We start from the raw sequence: 14,316 nt of genomic DNA, 5'->3' as shown, positions 1-14,316 counted from the left end.
AAAGTAGTAGTAGTAGAAGCAACTGAGTGTCTTGGTAAATGAAAAAAAAAAAAAAAAAAAAAAAAAACATAGGAATCTCAGGAAGCATGTGTCCCATTATTAACATTCATTTTTGAAATATGAAGATTTATAACACGAGCAAGAGCATGGAGCTGATGACAACCAGCTGAGAGCTTTAAAACGCCCAGATTCAGCAAGAGAGGCAAAGACAGATCAGATGTGTGAAGAGGGGAGGAGGGCACACACAAGGAGTCATATTTAAAACCAGCGACGGTGTGCTTTGGGTTAGACTTGAGTGGAGTATGGTGGGCTGGTGCGAGAGATGCAGAGATACGTTTAAAGCTGCATCTGAGGAGAGCTGTGAGGAGAGGAGGGCAGGATGACGGTGCAGAGGCTGGTCCTGGTTTGTCTTCTGTACGGATTCATCAGATTTGGGACTGCCAGGAGTCGGAGTCAAGGTAAGAACTACAAATGTAAAAAGTGCAGTTTTACTTTTAGTGGGGAAAGAGTCATTTATCACCAGGCTCAAAGTAATACCTCATGTGTTTACTTAAATACAGCGATGGGAAGAGCACAGAATATTAATGTATTTTGTAATGAATTCTTATACATGCTCCAATCAGAGTACTATATTCTGCATACTTAGAATACTTTTACATGGTAGGAATAAGAACATAGGATTAAAAACAGCTTTGTTTGTTTGACTATTAGTTATTTGTTTATTTATCACTGATTGGAGAAGGAAAAATCACACATGCCTCACCACAAGAGCTGTGTTTTCATTGATTATGTGCAGTTTCAAGTCGACATTGTGTGATCAAATACTGCCATGTATTCCTTTGACAGAAAAGTAACTGTAATCTGAATACCACCAAATGAAAAAGTTACTGTACCTAAATGGAGTTACTCAAAAGTGGTATTCAGAAAACATATTCTCTGTACATGTATTCAGATACTACTCAGCACTACTTAAATATCACACCTAAGTCTCATTTAGGACATTTGTATTGTATAACTATTAAGTATGCAAACTTTTATTTACATCTGATTTTGATGAGAATTAGTGCCACTGATATTGTAGCCACCTGTCAGTCACTTTAGACACTTTATAGAGCTTGCTTAAGTCAGTATTATATTTTATACTCTATGGATCAAGAGTCTGCTCTTGTGTCCTTAATAAAGATTAAATTAAATGAAAATTAAATTCATATTGTCAAACTTTTATACCTGTAAGAGTAACCTATGGTAATCTAATCATGGTGGAAATGTCAGAAAACCATTACCCATGTACAACTTTTACTGGAGAAATGAAGATGCATGCCAGCAAAACAATTCTTCCATCTTTGTGTACAGTTGAATTTTATTAAGCCTGCAGTATTTTGAGTTTGATTGCCAAGTGTATCCGCAACTTTATGAGCCTGTTGTATGTGCTGCTCACCTGACTGTGCAGTTTCAGCCTTTGAAAATTTTAATGCCTGTGCTTTTGATTTGACCCCAGTCTGCACAGTCCGTGAGGAATGTTGGCTGAGTTAGAGGAGGAGGAGAAACACATACAGTAATGTAGCTATAGCTGAGTAAGGATAAAGTGTAGCTTTATGGAAGCTTAAAGGGCCTATGTTATGTTTTTTTTTTCTGATCTATATATGTTATAATAATGTTTCCTCATCAAAAACATACCAGGAGTTGTGTTTTGTTTCATTCACACACACATTCTCTCAGGAAAACACTCTATTCCACTTTGTGATGTCATGTTATAATACAGGAAGTTCTTCATTGTGTTGTAAACCTCCTTACACCTTCACTAAAATAATTTGAATAATTTCAGCCCTGGAATTGCACATCTCTACTGAACTATGGTAAAAGGCAGTTATTAACTACCACTACATGACATCACAATGTGGAACAGAACATTCTGAGCTTTGGAGATGTAGATAGACTAATAATGCAGGATTATTCAGACATGTGTGAACCAATTAAAACACAATTCCAAGCATGTGTCTGAAGAGGCAACAACATTCTAGCGTGGCTTAAAGCTCACAACAGTCAAATTTGTGTAATATAATGTTTTAGGTAGAAATAAAATGTAAATAAATGTGCTAAAATTATCTTTTGGTGCATCAAATTATGGACAAATGTATGCATATGTTCTTTTAATGCTTAGTTATTCAATAGTAATAGTTCGTTGCGATACTGTTTTTGTCTCAGGCCCTGATGATTTCAAGGTCAAATTGTGTGGATATTCAGATCTTAAACTGCAGCTTTAGGAGAAAATTAGGCTAACACAACAGAGAACTTTAAGATCATATGGAGATCTTATAATCCATTTGTAACTCTGCCTTTTATTCTGCTTCTTTTGAAGATTTAGGTCATGCCTTATCCCCTAAATACAAGTCATGTGTAAGATGAGGTCAAAGGTCAGCATATTGATGACAAACACATGAATCAACATTAGGCACGCACAGTGAGATTTTAAGGTTGCTTTTCTTCACACATCTTTAGAGAATAACTCTCACTTTGACTCCTAGCCCTGTTCCCATCTGCACACAGTCGACTAAAGAGAAATCTGGCATCTGTGGACAATCTCGTCTTCCACCACTCCTCTAAGGATGCTCATCTCCTGTTTGAGGTGCAATAATGTAGCCAGTCTTACTTTGTACTGACTGAGTCCTGTCTAATGATAGTATTGTACTTGTTTATAGATCCTGATGAGCGGCATACATTTCAAACCCAATGGAGACTTTTCTGTTGAAGATGGCGAGCTGGCTTCTCTCCGAAAGACAAGGAAACTGGAGGTCATTTGTGAGGACATTGTTCCCAGAGATTTTTCAGAAATCCTGCGTCTGGTCTCACACATCTCACACACAGAGGGACATCTGCACCAGGATGAGTTTGAACGCACCCTGCTGACTTTGGTATACACCACCCAGAGAATGGCCAACTCCACCAGCACGCACCAAAGAGAGGCATGGGCCCAGTCTTTTGTTCATTTATACAAAGCTCTCAAGCAGGACTTGATGACATGAGTGAAACTGTTATTAAACTGGACAGAACAATTTATGATAAACACATGTATAGTACGTAATCCATCTGGTTACAGGCCTTGGCTGTACTTAAAAATAAAACAATAGAAAAAAAGACTTTTTAACCAGAGATACGGTTCATATATTATATATACATTTGAGGGGTGAGTTGACCATGCACAGACCCATAGTTCTCACATTCAAAAATGTTTGTGCTTTTGTCCTGTAGAACATCAATCATATGATTTACAGGACTAAAGAATTTGATTAAAATACAAAAACAGTGTTCAGCAAAGGACATTTCTTACAGTAAAATGAAATAGAGGCAGGCAACGATACAGATTTTATATTTCTTCTCCACAGGGAGAAAAAAGTTCTGTTGACCAAAAGGGTTGTGTATGAAATACTTGCACCATGCTGTTACAGTACAGTGTCTTTGACAAAGGCCCCTCTTCAGCTGCCTTAAATATTACAGACGAAGTTTGTTTAGTCCTCAGAATGAAGTGGAGCTGAGCTCACAAAGTCACTCCTATGATGATGGGTGCAGGCTGTGGGGGTCCCAGAGGCTGCTTAGGCTCCAGCGCGTTGATGTCAGCCCCACTTCCCTCCTGAGAGCGGGCCACAGTGGGGGGGCAGAAGGGCAGGTAATGCAGCCAGGAGGAGCTCAGGTGTTTGTTAATGCCAAAGGGAAGGTTATAGACCTCTCCACTCTCCAGAGTGTTACTGGAGTCATCCTCATGAGCTTTGTTCCAGGCCAAGATGCCACGCTCTTGTTTAGATCCTGTGTGCAAATATCAATATGTATTTAGTACACTTTGTATTTAGTACAATATAATATATAATAGTAGTACCAGAATCGCTACAGCATATATTTTAATATGTGAAATATACAATTTTAAAGTTAATACACCTAAACATTTCACAACTGTGCAACCAAAAAATTATGAAAAAAATACCAATAATAACAAAGCCGACAATACCTGGGATTGTGTTATCAAGTATAAAGCCAAAGAATCCTCCCACAAACATGCTGGTGGTGAGGAGCACCTGCAGGACCTGGTCCAGCTCTACCACACCTGCACACAACATGTTCACATGTTTTAAGATGTTTGGTGCAAATCACACAGAGGCTTCTTCTTCAGTTTTAATACCTGTAGCAAATCTGTTAGGATTCTTTATTATCCAGTTGGGTATTACCAAACCAGAAAACATGGAGAAGCCAAAAATGAAAATATTTCGAGATGAATTCATGTCAGCATACTAAAAAACAAAGCATTTAAAAAGTTAAGTAAATATGTTTAACACGAGAATTAAAAAAGATTTAAACTTTAAAATGAACCTGTAGATTCGATACTCCTGCAGCAGCGACAACCCCAAACATAACCATAAACATCCCTCCTACCACAGGTGAAGGGATGGTTGTAAAAATAGCCCCTGCTTTTCCAAATACTCCCAGAACAACCATCAGGACTCCACTGGCCACAATCACCATTCGACTGCCAACCTGAGAAAAGTTTATAAAAAAATTTGTCATGATTGATTCTGCCATTACAGAACCTTTAATGCATCAGCACATTACCTTGGTGATACCGAGAGCTCCAACATTCTCACTATAAGATGTGGTGCCATTTCCAGTGCCCCAGGCTCCAGCCAGCAGACAGCCAAGGCCCTCAATGCCAATGCCCCGGTTGATGGCGTGTTTAGGTGGAGGTGGAGCCCCGGACAACCTGGCACAAGCGTGGTAGTCTCCAACAGACTCAATCATAGAGGAGATAACACCCGCCAAGATGCCCACCACTCCTGCCAGGCTCACAGTGGGCATGCCCCACTGACCAGGGTAAGGCAAACTGATCCATGGAGCCTGAGCCATGACATCCCCCTTTAGATCAGTGCGGGCCAGGTAACCGTACTGTGAGGGGTCCGAGGGGAGGACGTTGTATCTGGTCAAGAGGTAGCAGATGAGCCAAGATATTGAAGAGCCAAGTAAAACCTGAAATTACAATACATAATGTAGTTACCATATATAAAAGTATGTAACAAATATTTAGAGTGTTTTGTACATACAGGCAGAATCTGAAAGATATATACACGGGTGGTGTGCAGTTTTTTGACTTTGCTGTAAAAGGGGATGGGCACTGCAATGTGCCTCAAGTACTGTGAGAAGAGGATGATCAAAGATGTCGTCCTAAAAAAGATCAAAATATGTTAAAACTAAAGTAATTTTCAACAATGTACAGCATAGATTAAAGTCATCAAAGTGGTCACCTACATGGCAGAAATGCCCCAGTGGTTCCCAGCAGTAGTGCCCGCAGAGTCAAACAGAGACAGTCCAATGAGAGAGATGGTGGGAGCGATTGTGAGGGGTCCAATAAAACGCATGAAAAGGCCAATGAGCCCAGAAAAGCCCACAAACACTTGGAACAATGAGCCCACCATAATGGAGCCCTGAAGCTGCAGAACACAAATGAAACACATTATTTATGCTATAAAAAATAGCCTATATAATATATGGAACAAGTACAACAGTTATATAAGGAAGCCTATAAAACTCTCAGCAACAGAAGAAAAAACAGCCACTACAGTTAATTGAGTAACATGCCATAAACATGAAATGTGTTAGCATGACAAAAGCCTAACTAATAATACAAGCACACAGACGGGAATTAAACAATGACTGTCTTGTCCAGTTGAAACTGTCTCATTCTAATAAAAAAAAAACTTAAACAATTGATGAGTGTTTGACCTAACTTGACTGAGAAACCGTTTGTTAGACGATGAAAAATTGTACTGTATAAAATGTAATTAAAAATGTCATATGAATACAGTTTACTCACTGCTCTCATGCGACTCTGCCAGACCTCAATATATTCTGTGGATGACGTGTTGACGTGACTTGCATTTTGAGTCCAGGCAGGGCAGGTCCACTCTGGCATGGACAGCATTGCCATTGAAGGTGCCAGGAGGGTGAACGTGCCACCTTGAAGTATTGGGAGTCTGAAAATAAGACAGAAAAGCAGAGTAAATGAGTATGTCCCTTTGTATCTCAGTAGTGACATATGATTTATAGATTTAAACCATGTGAGGTAGGGGGTGCCTCCAATCAGTCAAACTGACCCAGAGAGTTAAGTCAATTAGTTATCTGCACTAATTCATCATTTTTTATATTATTATTCAGGTCCTATTTTATATGAAATAGACTTTTATGAGTTTTAAGCCATGGTATAATTTTGTGACCTCATCAGAAACATACCTAGAGTTGCGTTTTGTTTTGTTTGTTTCATTCACACATGTCTGAGTAATCCTTTATTATTAGTCTGTCTACATCTCCATAGCTCATTTCCACCTTGTGATGTCATGAAGTGGTAGTTTTCAAGTGAACAGCTACCTTTTATCTTGGAGATTGGCCATTCCAGGGCTGACAAAACACAGTGGAGCACTTCATGTATTACCACATGACATCACAAGGTGGAACAGAGTGTTTTCAGTTTGAGGGAAGAACTTCAGGAAGCCTAAATATGCAGGGTTTGTGTGTTAAACCTGTGTGAACGAAACAAAACACAACTCCAGGTCTGTTTGTTATGAGGAAACAACATTATAACATAGATCAGAAAATAGCGTAATATGGGCCTTTTTTGTGTGTTTTCTTTATATCTGTCCATCAGTTATGTGGAGACAGACAAAAAGCATCAGTACTGCTAAACTGGAGGAATGTGGGCTACTAGATTCCAAACTAAACAGTGCACAAATTCCTCCCAAAATCCCACTGCGACAAAATAAGAAGCCAAACTGTTTGATAACACTTGAATTCTTGAATCACAACTTGGACATAAATATTTTCAAATGTGCCAAATGCCACTATTCAAGCAATTGCAAGCAAACTCTTGGAAAATACAACTAGGCACTTTTCCTTTTCTTCCCTGATAATCTGATAAATATTTGACACTACAAAGCTGGGGGCAGTGCTGTTCGTTTGTGGGTTAATCAGTAAAGCCGCACGTACTGTTCTACTTTATCACAGAAGGAGGTCATTTTAATATGCCCTGCTGCAAAGTGGCTTATTGTTGTTGTTTTTTTCATGTTTTTTCATGGCCTAATGTTTTTTCCTTACCAAAAAGAAACCTGGAATTGTGCTTTGTTTCATTCACCCATGTTTAACACACATTCCCTGCATATTTAGGCTGAGTTTTTCTCTCAGTAATACAAGAAGTGCTCCACTGTGTTTTTAAACTCCATGCACCTTCACTAGAGTCATCTGGATAGTTTCAGCCCTGGAATTGCCAATCTCTACTCAACTAAAGGTGAAAGGTAGGTTTATATCTACAGCTTCATGCAAGGTGGAAGAGAGCATTTTGAGTTTTAGAGATGTAGACAGATTAATAAACACTTTAAATGAAACAAAACATAACTCCAGGTAGGTTTTTGAAGAGGTAACACCATTATAACTTGGCTTAAAGCTCAAAAGAGTCAATTTTGCGTAATATAGGACCTTTAATAATTCATCTTTATCATATTGATCTGAAAAATAGTATGCTTTTTGTTAACAGAAATTATGTACCTTATCCCAAATGTGACCTGGAGTAAAGTGCAGATGCCAGAGACAAAAAAGATGGTGCTGATGAGGTGACTTTGAGTGAGACCATCATGCTGAATACAAAGGCCCTGGGACAGGATCAAGGGGATGGCGATGAGGCCCCCAAACGCAGTCAGGCAATGCTACAGCAGATAAGACAGAGAATAAGTAAAAAGCACATTTATAGACAGTAAAATGTAATATTCAACACAAAACAGAGCACTAATATTAAACTATGTTCTGATTCATATTACAGTGTTGTTGCATCATCACAAACAGACCTGGACTTGTGTTTTGTTTCATTCACACATGTTTAACTCAAAAACCCTGCATATTTTGGCTGATTTCTTCTCTCTAACAGAAAACACTCTGTTTGACCTTGTGATGCCATGTGGTAACATTGTGATTTTAAACTCCACACATCTTCACTAGACTCATTTGGATAATTTCAGCTCTGGAATTGCTCAACTCTACTGAGCTGAATGTAAAAGGCAGCTTTATATCCACTGCTTCATGACATCACAAGATGGAACAGAGCATTTTGAGCTTTGGAGATGTAGATAAACATATACACAATAATAATACATTGCTCGAAAATGTGTGAATGAATCAAAACACAACTCTAGGTATGTTTTTGATGAGGTAAGAAGTTGTTGTGCTTTTAGGAAAAAAGGGATCTCCATTTTGAGTTTCCCGAAGTCACAAAAGATCAAATTCAATTCTTTACTAATTTATGTGATTTTTTTCATACCTGTTTAAATATTTGCAATACTAGTCCAGAATTTAGTAGTATCTTTCTTTCTCTTTTTTTTGGTAACCCTAATTTACAGTAAGCACAAAGCGTAGATAGAGAGATAACCACCCGCCCAAGCATGTGAGCGTAACTTCTAACAGCAATCATCATGTGAGTTCATTCTAGTTGCATAACAGAGTGGAATTTACTCAGAGATAGTAGATAATGACCCCAAATAGCCTTGCGTGGCACAAACCTGGATGCCAAGGATAATGCACAGGTACCAGGGCGGGACATCAGTCACACAGTAGGCCAGTTTGTTGTTGTCTTCCTCCACGGAGCTGTCCACCTCCTCCCCAGGCAGATCACAAAACCGTCCTTCAAGCTTAAATCACCATAACATGACAGTCACATGAAAAGTGCACATGCAGTGGAGTATGTGAACGGATATGCGAATTTAACTTGTATTTTGGTGTCACACTGAATACATTCTCAACCTACAATCTAGAAATAAACAAAACACAATCATTTTTTTTTCAAATGCTCCTCTACTCTCACTCTTTTTCACTTAAAGGTGCACTTCGCAACTTTTCTGGTCCAGTGCACACTACCAATTTGTTTCCATGGAGATGTTATTGCTTTCCCTGGTGGGATTTTAAACATATCCAGCTACTATTTATCCATTACGGGTGTTTCTACTGCTCAAAAATACAATAAGTCATTCAGTGAAAGTGTGAAACTAGTGCAACCTGCGTGTAACCTGCTCGTTGCCCCTGTTATAGGTAGGTTTACACAAAACAATAACATTTCCACAGAGACAAGCAGGTGGTGGACCCTCTACTAGAAATGTTACGCAGTGCACCTTTCACAATATGCGAACGGAAATTATTTTTATGCGTGTTTAGTCAGTCACAAATGGTTGACAAAAGCATACACGGTGACAAAATAGGCCTTTTTGCTCGTCACGTCGGTAATGTGATTAAGTCCATGGAGGAACAGGAATGTAAACAAGTACATTCATACGTATCCATGAGTCTCTGTCCCATGGGATTTGGGGTTGATTTAAAACTTTCTGTAGCTATAATGTTGAGTTCAGCAAATATAATTATTAATCAGATACTCAGAAATTTAACAAAAATACAACCTTTAGCTATTTAATATTTTTTATTATTGTGATTAAAGAAAGTATTGTTTTTTTCCCTTTTATGGGAGTTATATTTTTGCTTATTTCCTGTGAATGCTGGTTAATCTGCAGTACAGTTAATCAGTTATTGACAAATCACTGTTTGATTTTCTATGTTTCTAAATCTTGAATAACTTAAATCTGATTTTCTTGGGTTAACAATAGTAATAATTCAAAAGACTCTTTTTTTTGGTTAAGTTTCAGAGGCAGTATAAATAAGAAATGCTTAATAGGTTTAGGGTAAATACTCACTGCAAAAGCATAATTGTCCAGACCATTGCTGTCCTTCTCCGGGGCCATGTTGGAGGAACCGATAAGACTCAGGTGGGAGTCCTCTGGTACAGGACCCAAACTAAAACTACATCAGTGAAAGCAGTCGAGACAGAGGCTGAGAGGCTGAAGGGAGGAGGAGGAGGGCAGGCTGAAGGAGCAAAGTTTAGACACGAGACACGAGCTGCATTTGTTGAGTCCCACAAGCATTCATGTGAACCCAATTATAACAGTAAAGAGCAGCTGACCAATCAGGACCTGGGAAGCCCACTGCTCTTTAACCTCTCTACTTTCTCAGACGCTGACCCTTATGTCCCGATACATATAAGATAAAACACCAAGATATTAATAGTTGCTCTACCATGACCTTTACTCATTTTAACATTTTTTTAGGGCAAATACTATGACTATCACATGTTGACAATAGGATCACATGGCGCCTTCACTGGAGTAGGTGCTCTGAGAATGTTAACTTTGTTTCCTAATCTGTAGTACAACTATTTCCCCTCAAATGATATTAGGAGAAAGTAACATTATTAGTGTTTTCAGACTTAAATAAATACCCACATCTTTCTAATTACAGTAAATAGGTCACTCTCAGTAGGGTAAGCTGTTATAGAGATGATAATTATTACACTGACTTGAAGATCCTGTCAATGGAAATGTGTATTAGTAAGATACTGGTGGAAAATAATGAAGTACAAAAGTACAATAGGCCTACTTAAATACAATTTTAACTTTACTTAAGATAAGTTTTACAGTTTACTACTACTGAGAGCAAGTATCTGTACTTTCTACTCCACTACATTTTAGATTTGGGCTGAAAAGTAAAAAGTATTTGTAAAAGGCTGAGCGCACATTTAATTTGAGTTAGCGTCTCAACTTTGAGTAAACTAAATACACTAAAACAGCTACAAAACTGAATAAATCAACTGAATCATCTTATTTTGTTATCTTTAATTGTTCTAAATATCGCTGCGAAATACTTACTTTTTACTCTTTAGGTACATTTTTAAACAGGTACTTTAATACTTTTACTTGATACTGTGATACTTTTAGTTTTACTTGAGTAATTTTTTGCACCTTTATCTGTAGTTTTAGTCAAGTAACAAAATTGAGTACTTCATCCACCATCGATGAGACTGTGATTTGTCCTCTTTTCTGTTTTTGTCTGTCTAAATCTATGTGAAGCATCTTTGAGTACTATAACATTATTATTAAATTACTGTATTGTTATTCTTATCACTTTCCTGTCAGGACCAGATCTTGGGCTAGGCTTGGTCAGTTCTACCAAAGCTGTGTCATGTTTTTCCATGTGTAATATCCCTCATGATGCCTGTAATAAACTTGATATGGCGCAGACATGGATGATCTTGTTGATGGTTGAGAAAAAAATTAACCAAGAGCAAATGTCTCAACCAGAAAATAGTTGAAGGAAATTAATCTCACATGAATCTGAGCTGCAGTTGGGGCATTAAAAGGTTGTCCACTGCGCATGTGACTGTGTACCGTATATAAGAGCCATCACATGTCAGGTAAGGATTGGATTCGGGTCAATGCCAACATTCTTGAAAAAACATGAAAATAAAAACATGATAAAAAAAACATATCTTTATAACATATTTTAAAGATGCACCACGTAATGTTTCAGCTTTTCTGCTACCATGGAGATGCCATTGCTTTGCCTGTAAATTGTATTAAACTTGTATAAGGTGCATTTATTCAATTATGGGTGTTTTTATTGCTCAAAAATTCCTTTAAAACATGTATTCTTACTCTGAATGGGGTCGCCTCTTCACAGATCTCACCTGCAAATTGGCCCGGTGGCATCTCCTTCTTGTCTTTATGGAGATTGAAAAGTTTAATGCCATACTTTGGAATATCGAAGGTAAAGCAATAAGTAAAAAGTCTGAGGGTGTGTGAGGTTGTAAGTGTGGCACTCATGAGTCATGGTTCTTTACGTGTGTCCAATCTCTGAAGTGTAACTAACAGTTTGGAGAAAAATGTTCTTTGTGATTTCACGCTTTTGCCTAACTAACCACTGTTGTCGCCTACATTCTGTGCGTCAAACAGTATCTCAGAGTCACATGATCACATTAACACACAGACAAGATGAGCTTTTAACTGAGAGCACTACAGCAGTCACCAGTGTAATTAGATTGGGGCTGGCCGGCTGCTGTGCACTCAGTTGCCTGGTGAAGAGGGAGTTAACGTGATAAGAGCCATAATAGCCTACGTGAAAAATTACACTGAGAGCTTTTATTAATTTATCAATAGCAAATATGGAATTGATTAGAATTTTATATCCCATGTAAAACTGTGGAAGACATTTATGCCCCCTCTTCCCAAAGATTAAGTTGTAATGTGTTCAAAGAGATAAAAACTATAATGATTTTACTAAGGATAACAATGTTGTAATATTTTTTGTTTTGTTGTTTTGTTTTTTGTTACACTTTATAATAACTACACATTATTTAGCCTTAATAAAGCATGAACAAAGACTTAATTAATAAAGAACAAAGACTTAATTAATAATGATTCACGCTTAGTAAATGCTTAATAAAGGATAATAATTCTTCACTTTAGAAAAGCTCTCAAAAAGACTTAACTAACAGATAATAGCTGCCTGAATGATCATTGCATTGCATTATTAGTAAATCATTCTCTCATAGCTTACTAATGATTAATAAATGCTCAAATGGTTAGTCCATGAGTAATTAAGTATGAAATAATTATGAGTAACTATTTACAGCACAGGCAAATTAAGTGCAAGTGCTAATTAAGGTAGTAATTAAGTAGTTACTAAGCGTGAATCATTATTAATTAAATCTTTGTTCATTATTAATTAAGCCTTTGTTCTTGCCTTTGTTTATTATAAAGTGTTACCTTTTTTTTAAATTAAGCACTTTACTAGATGTAAAAATGTATCATGTTTGTATTTTGTTTATCTTCTCAAGCTCTAATCAGGAAGCAAAATGAGCCCGACACAGAATGAGTCCTGACCCTGGCTTAAACCAATTGGAAGTAAACCAAAAAGGGCTTTCTCTGATCTGAACTGTGCTACCGAAGTCTTTGAACCTGTAAATAGATCCTAATAGTACTGAATTTTTGAAATAGTGACGATGTAGGTTAAGAATTCATAGAAGTCCTTTTGAAACCACAAATGGCATACCATTGCTTTAAACATTAAACTTGGGATCATTATTTTGATTGTAGTAAAGCACCTTAAACCACTAGATGGAGATGTAATCAAGGTCTTCATTCTGTTGCCGCCACGCAACAGTGAGTCCTCTGAATGAACTGGTGCAAGAGGTCATACTGGGGCCAGGCAGATAAAGCTACCTATAAACCTGCAGATATGATAACAGAACAAAAACTATATATATTAATTAAAGCATGTGTAACCTTGAATAAAACTATAAAACTTCAAATTAATTTATGGCTGCATCTAAATACTTGGCATTCTGAACTAAACAAAAAATAAAGTGAACACATTATACAATCCAGTAAGACAGACAGAACAGAAAGAACAAGATAAGTGAAAATAGATTATATTCTCAATGAAACTGTGGTGATTTATGAAGTTTCCTAGAAGTATGCTGTTACACACGTTGACTCCTCCTCCTCAACACCCATATGAAGCCGGTCAAACATGCAACAGCACCATCATAACATGCTTATCCTGAGCACCGAACACTGGAGTTGAGGATTCTTCTGTTTTTGGATGGTAAAAACCAAATTTTTTTTTTTTTTAAGGAAGCACAAGCCCTAAAGATGCTGATGTCCAGAGAGGCTGTTTTGGGGACCTGTACTGAAGAAGACACTTCTTTGAAAGAGCATTGCATGGACCAACACACAGATGAGCCACCAATTAGGAACTATCACATTCTATTGAGGAGATTTTGAAGAGACCCGCGTGTTCTACAAAAAACAATACAATATACCAAAACGAATTTGTAATAGATGAGAATAAAAATGGATGCTCAAAGCAGTGGACAGGTGAGCTTGATGCCTTAGATTTAAATGTATTTTCAGAGGTAAAATCCCTTACTATACATGACTTCATGTTACAGACAAACCACCACAGGAGTCTTCAATAATGATGGAAACCTGTACAGGTAAGCTCTACTCTTACAGCCCATGGCTAGAGTATTCACATATACATTAATATATGGGTAATATTAGGTGAATGTTTTTTTAAACTTCTAGTTCAGAGAAAGAAAAGACAGACGAGGATCACCTTTAGCTCCTTCCAGCTGCAGCAGCTGGAGAGGGTTTTCCAGAGGACTCCTTATCCAGATGTGAAAACTCGAGACCAGCTCGCCTCCCGCCTGCAGCTCACAGAGGCACGCATACAGGTACAGTCGCTACACTTTACAACTCAGTTTACATGAATATGAATATGCGCAGCAATGGAGTGGGGCTGTGTGTCTTTTATAAAATGCCTACAGTATTTAAATAGTCATTGGTACTTGGTAGCCACACAGTATTTGATTTGACATTCCTATTTAGGTTATTTTAATGAAACTGATTAAGTTTA

At 37.6% G+C, this 14,316-nt stretch overlaps 2 protein-coding genes across 2 annotated transcripts; one reads left to right on the top strand and one right to left on the bottom strand.

Moving 5' to 3' along the window:
* Window positions 1-311: 311 nt before the first annotated feature.
* On the top strand, window positions 312-3,154 carry LOC110169751 (protein FAM180A). Its single transcript, XM_020935335.2, has 3 exons — window positions 312-458; window positions 2,526-2,626; window positions 2,700-3,154. The coding sequence occupies exons 1-3, from the start codon at window positions 380-382 to the stop codon at window positions 3,021-3,023; spliced, it is 504 nt and encodes a 167-aa protein (XP_020790994.1). The 5' UTR covers window positions 312-379; the 3' UTR covers window positions 3,024-3,154.
* Window positions 3,155-3,487: 333 nt separating this feature from the next.
* On the bottom strand, window positions 3,488-9,806 carry slc23a4 (solute carrier family 23 member 4). Its single transcript, XM_020935066.2, has 11 exons — window positions 9,759-9,806; window positions 8,580-8,708; window positions 7,576-7,733; window positions 5,855-6,014; window positions 5,290-5,471; window positions 5,085-5,205; window positions 4,600-5,010; window positions 4,360-4,524; window positions 4,172-4,280; window positions 4,001-4,096; window positions 3,488-3,801 (listed from the first exon to the last, which is right to left on the bottom strand). Exons 1-11 carry the CDS (start codon window positions 9,804-9,806, stop codon window positions 3,536-3,538), a joined length of 1,845 nt encoding a protein of 614 aa, XP_020790725.1. The 3' UTR covers window positions 3,488-3,535.
* Window positions 9,807-14,316: the final 4,510 nt, after the last annotated feature.

Source organism: Boleophthalmus pectinirostris, unplaced genomic scaffold (assembly GCF_026225935.1).
Source record: "Boleophthalmus pectinirostris isolate CB_2022bp ecotype Guang Dong unplaced genomic scaffold, ASM2622593v1 HiC_scaffold_2, whole genome shotgun sequence".
Taxonomy (NCBI): domain Eukaryota; kingdom Metazoa; phylum Chordata; class Actinopteri; order Gobiiformes; family Gobiidae; genus Boleophthalmus; species Boleophthalmus pectinirostris.
The sequence above is the reverse complement of the archived record's forward strand: the minus strand, read 5'-3'. Positions and strand labels throughout refer to the sequence as shown.

Coding starts and splice junctions, on each gene's coding strand:
- LOC110169751 (XM_020935335.2), top strand. CDS start 380: ATGACGGTGCAGAGGCTGGTCCTGGTTTGTCTTCTGTACGGATTCATC. Junction 459..2,525: donor TGCCAGGAGTCGGAGTCAAG/GTAAGAACTACA, acceptor TTTGACTCCTAG/CCCTGTTCCCATCTGCACAC. Junction 2,627..2,699: donor ATGCTCATCTCCTGTTTGAG/GTGCAATAATGT, acceptor ACTTGTTTATAG/ATCCTGATGAGCGGCATACA.
- slc23a4 (XM_020935066.2), bottom strand. CDS start 9,806: ATGGCCCCGGAGAAGGACAGCAATGGTCTGGACAATTATGCTTTTGCA. Junction 5,206..5,289: donor CACTGGGGCATTTCTGCCAT/GTAGGTGACCAC, acceptor GATCTTTTTTAG/GACGACATCTTTGATCATCC. Junction 4,097..4,171: donor TCCTAACAGATTTGCTACAG/GTATTAAAACTG, acceptor TGTTGTGTGCAG/GTGTGGTAGAGCTGGACCAG.